Genomic DNA, 12,373 nt, shown 5'->3' on the forward strand with positions numbered 1-12,373 from the left:
TTTTTAAAAAAATTTAATCAGATTGAAAAGGAAACTAAACTACTTAGCTTTATCTTACCTATAATAACCAGGACTGTGGTTTAAGAGTCTTTGGACAGAGAGTAAAGAGTAAGAAGTCTTTCAGGAGAATATGAAGGCTCTGACGTCCATCCCATCCCTTTCTGTTGATGTGGTAGAGGCTGCTCCTAGGTAGATGAAGAAAGGATAGAGCCCGTGTTTCCAGTGTCCTGTCTAACAGTGTCATGTGAGAGTCAGCGCATGAGCTCTCTTTCCTTGGCATTACTTTCAGGACTAGAGACGAATAATAAATGTCACTTGTGTCATTTGGATTTGGCCACATGACAGGAAATTTAAATTTTATAGTAATTGATAAAACTGTCTTTCTAGAGCTAAGTTGTGGAATTAGTTTTTTTTTTTTTCTAGGAAAGATGAATTTTCTTAAGATCAAGTGAGACAATACAAGATGCTTTGAGTTCTTCACTTGTAGGATTCTGTGGTTAGAGTACACCATTTATTTTTTTATTGGGGTGGTTGAGACAGGCTCTCTATCTAGCCCTGGTTGTCTTGGAGCTTGCAATGTTGACCAGGCTGGTCTCAAAACTCTGTCTCCTGAGAGCTAGGATTAAAGGCATGTACCGCCACACCCAGCAGAGCCCACAGATGAGCACACCGTACAAGATACATTAAAAAATAAAGCTTTTTGCATTTTTAATTGTAGTAAATATTTTAAGTAAATATGTACTGATTGTATGAAATGAAAGATTCCATCGTGACATTTCTACGTGTGCATGTGATGTGCCCTGACCCCCCTCATTCCTTTCTCTCACCTGCTCACGGAGCACCCCATCTTTTGTTTTTGGTGAATAGGCTGCCTCTAAGAATCAGACTTCACTCTTGGGAGAACCACCAAAAGAAATCCGGCTCAGTAAAAATCCGTATTTGAATTTGGCAAGTGTGTTGCCCAGTGTGTGCCTATGTAAGTGAAGGCTGCCGGCCAGCCGTGAGATTCCCCGGGACATGCTCTGTAATGACTTCTGCTTTCATCCTAACGTAGTTGAAGGCTGAGGCCTAGTGACAGAACTAAGCCTTAAATTAGGGTCTTTATTACTTAATAATAAGTTCATTATTTGAAAAAAAAAGAAAATAAAAGACTTGAAAAACATTTGCAATATTTTTATTAAGGGCAAAGTAATTTTTCCAGTTATAATTAAGTCACAATTGAAAATAATGAAGACAGCAAATTGTTTGAAGCACTGTAGTCATTTACAGTGTGGGTAGAATCATTCTAAACTGGAGATTAAAGCGCCTCGGTGAAGCTAGCAAACTCATCCAGAGACCCTGGATATGACTGCCAGTCAGCAGAAGTGGGGTCTGCTAGGTCTTCAGTTAGCATGAGTCAACTTACTCAGAAACAGTAATGAAAAACTGAAGAACTCATTAGTGCGGCCCAGGAGGGGAGAGGCTGGATACACAGGATGGAGCCCTGTGATGACACAAGAGGAGAAGTTGTCTACATCACTCCTTTATGAAGTAGTCTCTAAAGCTGAGTTCTAAATAGAAAAAGTAAAGATGAGCATCACACGAGTGCTGCTGTTATTAAAGCTCTGAACTCGCATGCCTTTGTGTAAATATGTAATGTAAACCTGGGGAAGTTGTAAATGTAAAAGATGAGTCTAATTTTTAGGCTGTTTGGCGTTTTACAAAGTATCCCCTGGAGTATACTAATCTTTCTAAAGCTAAGAAAAAGTTAAGTGTTCTGGTATAACTGGATCATACTGATCTCACCCAAAAATTGACATTGACAACTATTGCCTCAAAAAGGCTGTTTAATTTGCATTTTATATGCCTTCATGTAGAACAGTGGTTCTCAGTCTATGGGTTGTGACCTGTTTGGGGATCTCATCAGATAGTTATACTACATTTCATAACAGTAGCAAAATTACAGTTATGAAGTAGCAATGGCATGACCTGTCTTGAAGGGCCGCAGCCTTAGGAGGCTGAGAAGCATGCCTGTAGAGAATGTGCGGGTCGGGTATACAGTTGAGTGGTAGAATGCCTAACCAGCATTCTTGAGGCTCTGGTTTCAGTTCTCAGTACAGAAAAGGATAGAGTGTCTATATTGTTATAAATTTTAGAGGTTTCTATCATAATTATTCTACCTATATGGCAGGCTTCCATGAATGAATGAAATGATACATATATTCCTCCCGGAGAAAATAAATACAAGTACATGTTGGCAACGTATTTGAAACGGGCAGAGATAATGTGTTTTGTCCTGTTTGTAATTTAACAAATCACCAAATGGTCTTGCTTTCACCTTTAGCCACTGCAGGCAAAGGTACGCCACCGAAGACTGGAATTGCGAGCAACATTCTGGATGCGATCTCTCAGGGAAGTGAGTCCCAGCATGCACTGGAGAAGTGCATTGCCTATTCTCCATCTTTTGAGGATTATGCCCAGGTAAATGATGCACAGGTCAGGAGAGTATGGGGAGAAATTGGCCCAGCTCTACACTGAGGCCACCGATCACATTAGATCGTGATAGCTTTAAGTGTGAGAACACACAGAATGATCTCTCTCATCATTTGAAATTTGGGAATAGGTTCAAGAAATTGTTTTAATATTTTTTTAACACCAAATATTTACCTCTTAACGGTTTTACTAGTGGTCCTCAAATGACATCTATCCTACCTAGGTAGGTAGGTATGTATATAGATAGGAAGACAGACAGATACACAGACAGACATGTATAGATGAGCAAGCCAGAGAGTGAGCAGCATTACTCCATGGTTTCTGCCTGTCCTGACCTCCTTCAACCATGGATTCTGATGTGGAAATCTGAGGCAGAAAGACCCTTGCTTTCCCAAGTTGCTTTTGGTCATGGTGTTTATCACAGTGGCAGATGCAAACTAGAACACATTGCAAAGGAAGTGGCAATTGTTCAAAGTCCAGAGATGCAAGGGTCTACCTCAGAACCCGTGAAGCACAGGTGGGCAGTCATCTCTGTACAGGCCCTGCAAGTGCCGGCGTATTTACCACGATCTAAGAGCCTGCAGCTGCGGAGGAGACAAACTTCAAAAGTCATACTCAAAATAAAAAGTGTGGTGCAAAAAGGAACTTTCTTTGAGGCTTAAAATACACATTTCACTAAACTCTTAAAAATAAATTATGTTTCTCCTGCTTTGAAAAGTAAACTTTGTTCACTATGAAGAAAGAAAAAACAGAACTGATTAGGACTGTACCTTGTGAACATTATTTTCACAATGGATTATGAAGATTATGTCATGTCTTTATACATTATTTTATATCACTTCAAATATCCAAGTTGTATTTACTAGTAAAGCCGTAATTTGCTTGCACTATCTTAAACATGTGTGTGTGTGTGTGTGTGTGAGACACACACACATCTATCTATCTCTATCTATCTATCTATCTATCTATCTATCTATCTATCTATCTATCTATCTATCTGAGTAGTACTCCATCCACTGCATACTGGGTCCTTCCACATTAATCATTTTAGTCAAGGCAGTCTTACAGACTTGGCCACAGGCCACTGTGATCTCATCAGCTCAGTTGAGGTTTCTTCTTCCTAGGTAACTGAGGTTGTGTCAAGTTGACAATAAAAGCTAAGCAGCACACAGTGTAGGCACTTATCATCATCACCACCATCACTGAGGGACTGAGCTAGAAGCTCTGCGCAGGTCAGGCAAGCATGCTACTCTTGAGCTATATCCCAACTCGGTTCTCAAACGTTTTTACTTTAAATAGCGCTGGGATTGTCCTTAGGATCTTGCATATGTTAGACAATGTGAACGTTCCATCTTTCGACCATGCTGAGTTTTACACTGTCCCTTCATGGTGCGGATGGAAGAGCCGATGGCGTAACTAACCCTTCCCATCTCTACGGTTTGTCAGTGATTTCTCAGACTGCAGGGTCCATCTTGCTGCAGTAGTAGCTCCTGGAAACTCTGTTTAGGTTCTTGTGCATAGGGATTGGGACAGATGATTGTGTCAGTAGACGGCATGATTTCTCTTTGGTGTTTCTAATGATCACGAAGTTATTTGCAGAAATCCCTGATAACATCTGGAGTGCATTTGAGAAAAGCAGCTGCTGTTTGAAAGCATTGGGGAATGCTTCAGTAAAAACTGAAGGGTGTCAGGTCCTGACAAGGGGAGTTCCCCTGGGTGACAGTCACGTTTCTGAGGCTCTTTGCTTGACTCTGTGCAAAATCTGTAGTCCCGATGGCCTGGGGAGTCATGGAGTACACCTAAGGACTGTGAAGTTGTAAAGGGAATGGTGCTGGTGCAGAGGAACCACATGGGTAGGAGCCCTGGAGTCATCATGAAACACTGGGCCGGCGGAGCACAGAACCGCTGCTGTGAGAGAGGACATTGCCAGAACCCCAGCCTGACAGCCAGGGAAGCCCAGTGTGGTGCAGAGACCTGGGGTTTGAACTTTCTCAACCTGTGGGTCACAACCCCTTTGGAGGTCAAACAACCCGTTCACAGGGGTCCCCTAAGACCATCAGAAAACATAGATGTTTATATCTACAATTCATAACTAGCAAAATCACACTTATGAATTAGCCACACACACAAAAAAAATTCATGGTTGGGATCACCACAACTTGAGGAACTGCATTAAAGGGTTGCAGCATTGGGAAGGTGGGGAACCACTGCTCGAGATCAAACTAACCTCGTCAGAGGAAGATAATGGAATCCGTCCTTTTTCCATTTCTCATTCTCAGTATCCAGTAGTTAAAAATTAACTGAAGTTGGGGCTGAAGCAATGCCTCAGCAGTTAAAAGAGCACTGGCTGTTCTTCCAGACGACCTGGGTTTGATTCTCAGGACCCACATGGCAGCTCACATAACCATCTCTTAACTCCAGTGCCTGGGTTCCAACGCCCTTTTCTGGGCTCCATGAGCTCCAGGCACACATGTGGCACAGAGACATACATGTAGGCCGAATACATGTAGACATAAAACATTACACAGGGAGATAGCCGTGCCCAGGTGTTGGTATCAGTAAACAATGATATTAAAACATAAACGGCAAACAACATAAAGACATCATAGACACATAGGGGATCTCCGAGATACACACTTTAAAAGAACTGAATAATTCTAGAACTGACAGGAGTTGTTTGATTTTTTTTTCCCCTTTTTTCCTTTCTTTTGGTTGTTTTTTCAAGACAGGATTTCTCTGTGTAGCCCAGGCTGGTTTCAAACTCAGATCTGCCTGGCTCTGCCTCCTAAGTGCTGGGAAAAGCGTGTGCCACCACCTGGCAGTTGTTTTGTGATATTAAAGATTACATTAGACGTGCACAGAACAGGACTGGGAAAGCAGGAAGAAAAGATTCACCACTAATAAAGCAGCAGGCAGAGGAGAGATTGGAAACCAGTGAGCAGGCTCTTCAGAGCCCCAGGAAGAGACCAAGCAGCTAGAAGTACCCATCAGTGAAGGAGATAAAGTTAATGGAGTATAAAATATTTGAAAAACTAGCGATCAAATTTTTCTTCAAAAATACTTACAAATCTCACGAGCAGAGTCCCCTTTTGTAGGCCAGGACCTCATGATCATGTACAGGAGTCGTATTTACAGAGAGATGATCTAGAAAGGAACCGGGTAACAACAGTGCGGATTGTCACAAGAGACTTCAGCCTTGGCACCACTGTCACCTGGGGTTGAATACCTTCCCTGTATGGTGCCCAGCAGCCTCTTTATCTTGTGCATCTTCGTATCGACTCTCCAGCCTCTCCAGTAGTGAGAGCCACTGTTAGGACTGACTGGTAAAATGTGCAGAAGGCGGCTGTTTTCCCCCTTTGAGTTAATACGAAACCAGTACAGCAGCACCATTGGCTTTGCAATGCTTGTAGATAGATATTTTACACCCCTAATGCCAGGGCTAGCATGGAGCGAGTGAAATATGATTAGAAGGTTTTTTTGTTTTTTGTTTTTTGGTTTTTTTTGTTTTTTGTTTTTGTTTTTGTTTTGTTTGTTTTTTCGAGACAGGGTCTCTCTGTGTAGCCCTGACTGTCCTGGAACTCACTCTGTAGACCAGGATGGCCTCGAACTCAGAAATCCGCCTGCCTCTGCCTCCCAAGTGCTGGGATTAAAGGCATGTGCCATCACTCCCAGGTGATTAGATGGTTTTTCCATTTTTTCCCTTTTACATGAGTGTGTATTGCAATCTACAGGGTAGCTATTAACAAGTAACAACAGTTCACACAGCAAGGAGAACTGACTTCATAAGTTCAAAAAAGCTACTGAACAATAACGGATGAGAGGGCTTTGTAGATTCATTTCCAGTCAGCACATCATTTTATTCAAATGGTCTTTAATTTTCAACAACAACAAAAAAAATCAATGGACAAAAAAAAAAATCTGACAAATCAAGAAATATAGCCCATTGTGGTGATTTGAATAGAAATGACCCAGATAGGCTCATAGATTTGAATGCTTGGTCATTATCAAGTGGCAGTACTTGACAGTGATTAGGAGGTGTGGTCTTTTGGAATAGGTGTGGCCTTGTTGGAGGAAGTGGTGTGGCTTTGGGTTTTCAGTTGTTGAAGACAGGCCCCATGTGTCTCTTCCTCCTGCCTGCCAAACCAGATGTAGATCTCTCTCTCGGCTACTCTTCAACATCATCTCTACCATGCTTCCTACCATGGTGCTATGGAACTAAACCTCTGATACTTATAACCCCAATTAAATGTTTCCCTTTATAAGAGTTCCCAGGGTCGTGATGTCAGCAATAGAACACTGACTAAGTGCTCAGGGGAAGCAGGTAATACAAAATGCTCATAAGGTCTCTTGGGTGTTGGAATTAGGAGACAAAGGTATAAACAATTAAAGTAAATCACATGTAAAGAAAGACCTTGGGCATTGTGGAAGCTGGGTCACACCAAGCAGGCTGTCAACGTAGTAAAAAATTAGGGGACAGCAGCAGATGTCAACAGGGACAAGAGTGACAAGCATGGAATGTAGGTCCTATGAGATGACCCACACTGAGAAACTGGAAGGAAAAAGAGCCACAGCTATATGGGCAAAGGCATGGTGAATTACCAGTAAAAATTAGCATGCCTCAAATATCTTAGGTTACTATATGATTAAGAGTTTTACTTGTAGATACATGCTCAAGAGAATTTGAACGTATCTCCATATCAGTTTATACACTAATGTTTTTGGTAAATTATCTGTAACAGCCAAAAGAGAAAGGCCTAGTTGTCCAGTTAGCAAGCAAATGAACAGCAGAATATTGTTCAGTGGATGAACCACAGAAGCATGCTAAATGAAGTAAGCCAAAGAGGCCATGTGCATGACTCTGTTTATGTGCAATGTTCAGAGTAAGTAAATCTGTAGGAAAGTCAGATTGATGCTCTGGGAGTGCAGAGCAAACGAGCGTCACTGGCTAGTGCTGGCACAGAGTGAGGGGATACTCTGGAATCAGACCCAGAGTCTTAGAGCTCTGTGCATAGAAACAAACACTGGACTCTAGATATGTTAAGGGTTTAATTTTTAATGTTATGCATGTGTGTTTGTGTCAGGGCCCATGCATGTGAGCAGGTGCCTGCTAAGGCGGGAAGGGGGTGCCAGATCTCCTGGATTTGGAGCTGACCCGTGTGGGGGCTAGGAACTGAACTTCTATTCTCTGTAAGAGCAGTATGCACATTTTTAACTGTTGACAGCCCCCAGACTGGGATATTTTAGAAACAAACCTTAACTATACTAAATAGAGGAAGCATATTTACTTGGTGTTCCTGAAGTTTCAAAGTGTGTACCAGTAACCACGTTAAACCGGTGTTTTCCAATCTCGAGCTACTTAGAAGCCAGTTTTAAGTAGGCTCCCTCCCCATTTCCCTAGGTAGAGTTACTGTACTAACCACTGAGATGCAGCTGGTTTTTCCCAAAACTACATGTCCTAAATATTGGAAGTGGACTGTGAAAAATGAAGCCAGAAACAAGTGAAGTCATTTTGAAGTCTAATCGCATTATTAGCTGAAAAATCTTCTTGATTTGGATAGATACATACAGTTTGTGATTTCAGATTCTGAGGTAAAGATAAGCAGGTCTGTCTGCATCAGTTATAGGTCCTTGTCACAGGAGCCTATTAGCCGGCTTATTAAATAGTTATTTAGTACCTGAGTATAACCTCTAACTACAATCTGACAAAACAATAGAATATTCCTTCCTGTTCCCTTTTATTAAAGTAGGAAAAAAGCCTTTTCAGCATGATGCAATCATTAGTTTCAGCAATATGAAGGATAATTTAGGAATTCCTTCACAGTTTTCTGTGACCATTAAGCAGTGACTTGGGTTTTTCTTTCTATACTTGGCTTGGGGCAACTGCCTGGCTCACCTTCAGGAGTCCCTTGCACTGCCAAGCTGTAGTCTTGTGTTTCCCTAGTTACAGGGATCTTTCCTACTGGGAAGCTGGCCGCCCAACCCAGGGAATCAGCTACAGAATGTGTGATGAGTTGGGATGGGCCACAAACCCAAAAATCAACTAAAAAGCAATGTCTGGGTCTCTCCTTAGCCTAATGCTGCCACCTAGTGGGCAAATGGTGCAAGAGCATGTCATGTGGTGTGACACAGGACATTCATTTGTATCATTAATTGAACTTAAGGTGTATAACTTAAACAGCTTGAGACTTCCTGAGTGATTTTCATTTGAGTCTTGGGGCAAATATGAGTCTGTCTTTGTCATACAGTCCCACAAGTAGGAAGAGCCAATGCAGAGATGCATGAGGCAAACTTGCTTACCATATGAAAGGAACAAAGAGAGGCGAAAGTGCCCAGTAGGAGAAGCTGGAGCGAGGTGGAAAAGAGGAAGTCTCTGTGGGTGGGGACAGGACAGACAGGTTAGGACTTGTTAGGCCCTTGTGTGTATTAAGGATTTTATTCTAAGCTGTGACTGAAGAACATAGCAAGGCCAGTGAGGAAGCAGGTGCAGGGCAGAGAGAAATGTTGTTGAGAGGACCTTGGATGACCTGGAGTGGGACGGGGAGGGGTTGAGAAACCAGTCTGCTGAGGGCAGGAGGGGACCTTGAATGGCCCAAGGTTTAGGACCTGGAAAAATGGAATTGTCACTGGCTGAGATGGGTAGGAACATGGGTAGAATAGGTTTTGGGGAGCTGGGAGGAGATTTAGTTTGCCTGGCTGGTCCAGGATAATGTCCATTGTTGATTGGTTATACCACTAGCCTGGATGTTGGGGAGAATATTGTCACAAATTATGTGGGTGGTTGAGATCCCCAAGGAATGAGGGTCAGGAGTCCAGCAGTCATTGTTAACTCTCTGGATTTCTCACCTACTTGGTGAGGTAGTTGACTAGCTCAGAGTGCAGATGCTGGGCTCCTCCATGGGAGGTTGGAAGGGAGTGGAAGTGTTTGACTTCATAACTACAGTTCTCAGGAGGTCTCAGTCTTACATTGTGGTTCCAAAGATCAGAACATGATAGGCAGTTTTACCTCATCCTGAGGAGAGCCTTGCTGAAGATGAAGGTTTTCTGGAAAGTGTCCATCCTGGTGGGGCGATGGCTCTTAGGTGAGGCCTAGTAGAGTGTTGTAGAGCAACTTGAGAGGGAATGTACACATCCCAGTGCAAATTTTACCAAATCAAACAGGTTATACTTGTGTGTATGTGTGTGTGTGTGTGTGTGTGTGTGTGTGTGTGTGTGTGTGTATGTTGTGGGGGGGGGGTAGGAAGGGAGGGAGACAGAGACAGTGATGGACACAGAGACTGCTTGTGTACATACTGCATGGCTGCAGGTGACTGTGGAGCCCAGAAGAGGGTGTCAGATCCCTTGGAACTGGACATAGAGAAGATGATGAGCTCACTAGTGTGGTTGCTGGGACCTGAACCTGGTCCTCTGCAAGAGCAGCAAGTGTCTTACCCATGGAGCTCTCTTTCCAGCCCACAATTTTTAAATTGTTTTGTTTTGTTGAGACATGATTTTACCATGTACCCCGGCTGGCCATAAATTCAGACATTCCCCCTGCCTCTGCCTCCTAAAAGCTGGGATCCTTACAGTGATGGAACTGCAGGTATCTGCCACCACACTCTGCATTCTTAGCAGGTTGCATTCTTAATCCCCTGCTGTCCTGGGATGGAAGGGCCTGCTGTGGAGGTCAGAGGACTGTGTGGCCCCTGGAGGTAGAGCCAGGTCAGGACTCTTGTTGTCCCATGTCTTTGCCCACTGACTCCTCTCAAATATTTGAGGAAAGCCCTCAGATACGAGTTTTGGAAGGGCCAAATACACATTTTGTTCTAGATAAAGCCTAGGGCCCAAGACCTCAAGGTGAATGGTGTAAAGCAATAGAAGCCTGCATGCCGCCAAAGACAAGAGGAAGTTGCTTTATATGCTTTTTTCCCTTTGTGGCTCTTTTTTTTTTCTTACTCATTTTTAGTTACGAGTTTGTTTTTCTCATAAACCTCAACTACCATTATTCCCCATTCACCAATCCTTACAAAGCTAGCCATATTTGATGCTCCGTATCAGAATTTTCCTTCTCCCACTGCTGTATGAGCCACAATGGCATTTTTCATTTCCCATTCTTACTAATGTTCTCCTGTGCAACTCTGACATTCATGCTTGTCTCTTCGATCTCAGTTGGCTTTTGCCTCTTCAATCTCTGCTGTTTGGCTCTGGGTGATATAGAACGATTTGAATAAAGACATCCAGTGTCTACCTGGTTTGGGAGAGTAAAGATGATCTAGAAGGGAACAGTTCAGGCTCTTGCTTTAAGAAACGGATGAAGCACATGGATTACCACGTAGCATGGAGAGAGGGAGGTAGAGGGAGTTCTGCCCACTCTGAGAGGTGCTTGCATCTTGCTGCTTTGTGGTGGTGTGGATATGCTTGGCCCAGGGAGTTGCACTACTAGGAGGTGTGGCCTTGTTGGAGGAAGTATGTCACTGTGGGAGTGGGTATTGAGACCTTCCTAGCCACATGGGAGACAGTCTTCTCCTGTCTACCCTGGATGAAGATGTAGAACTCCCAGCTCCAGCAGTCCCTTCTCTGCTTGGACGCTGCTATACTACCACGTGGATGATAATGGACTGAACCTCTGAACCTATTAAATCAACCCCAACTAAATGTTGTCCTTTATAAGAGTTGCCTTGGTCATGGTGTGTGTCCAAAGAAGCAAACCCCTAAGATACCCCTCATGTTTGGGAAAATCTCATTTATAGAGTGGTCTGCTGGTTAGCTGGTTTAGTGGCTAAGGTGGAGCAACCAGTATCTTTTAAATGAAGGTGATGGGAGCTGCTGGGCTCAGCAGTGGAAGTCAGCCAGAGAAAAGCTGCATACTTTGTCAAGTGTCAACCTAAGGCCAGACTAGTGTCATTTGTGTTCCTCCCTGCCCCCACCTCCACGATTTCCAAGCAAACGCTGATCAGTTGTTCAGCTTTGTGAATAATCCCTTAGGGCAGTGGTTCTCACCCTTCTTTAATACAGTTCCTCGTGTTCTGATGACCCGCAACCATAGAATTTTGTTGCTATTTCCTAACTATGATTTTGCTACTGATATGAACTATAATATAAATACCTGATATGCATGATATCTGACCTAGGCTGAGGACCACTGCCTTAGACCAAGGTTGTAGGACTGAGTACCAGCTGAGGGAGGGAGGGAGGGAGGGAGGGAGGGAGTTAGTTAGTTTAGGTTTTCAGTGGTCTGTCCTTCTGGCTTCACCCCCCACCCTGCTCAGAATAAAACCCAATGCAACCAGTGTCTGTGCCACTGGGCAACCCATGGGCTCTCACGTCTCTTGATAGGATGATGGAAGAACAAGGGCTGGCCCTATGATGCAGCCTTTTTTTTTTTAAACTTTTTTTTAATTAGATATTTTATTTACATTTCAAATGTTCTCCCCTTTCTTGGTTTCTCCTCAGAAAACCTCCTATCCCCTCCCCTCCCCTTTCCCTACCCAACTACTCCTGTTTCCTGACCCTGCACTGGGGCATAGAGCCTTCACAGGATCAAAGGCTTCTCCTCCCACTGTTGACCGACAAGGCCATCCTCTGCTACATATGCAGCTGTAGACATGAGTCCTACCATGTGTACTCTTTGGTTGGTGGTTTAGTCCCTGGGAGCTCTGGGGGTATTGGTTAGTTCATATTGTTGTTCCTCTTATGGGGCTGCAAACCCCTTCAGCTCCTTGGGTCCTTTCTCTAGCTCCTCCATTGGGGACCCTGTGCACTGTGATAGGTTCCTCCTGTGCTCTTGGTCACTACCCACTGTAGTCTGGGGTCCCATTGGGCAGGGATGTCATTTCCGATCAGATATAATGATAAGTCCATAGCTGCATTTGGTCCTCTGGCCTGGCACCATAGGGGAAGTCGGGGAAGCCAGAGTGGGAACAAA

The 12,373-nt window shown here is 43.6% G+C and overlaps 1 protein-coding gene across 2 annotated transcripts in view; it reads left to right on the forward strand.

The window, feature by feature from the left end:
* The window catches only part of Raver2 (ribonucleoprotein, PTB binding 2), an 81,419-nt gene that overhangs the window by 66,060 nt on the left and 2,986 nt on the right, over positions 1–12,373 (forward strand). Inside the window, exons 10-11 of one of the 2 annotated variants that reach the window (XM_031377948.1) lie at positions 868–976; positions 2,324–2,460. In XM_031377948.1, coding sequence (XP_031233808.1) covers positions 868–976; positions 2,324–2,460 — 246 coding nt within the window. The remainder of the gene's footprint in view (positions 1–867; positions 977–2,323; positions 2,461–12,373) is intronic. The other variant, XM_031377949.1, reaches the window with a different exon arrangement.

The sequence above is a fragment of the Mastomys coucha genome, unplaced genomic scaffold, assembly GCF_008632895.1.
Source record: "Mastomys coucha isolate ucsf_1 unplaced genomic scaffold, UCSF_Mcou_1 pScaffold18, whole genome shotgun sequence".
Lineage (NCBI taxonomy): Eukaryota > Metazoa > Chordata > Mammalia > Rodentia > Muridae > Mastomys > Mastomys coucha.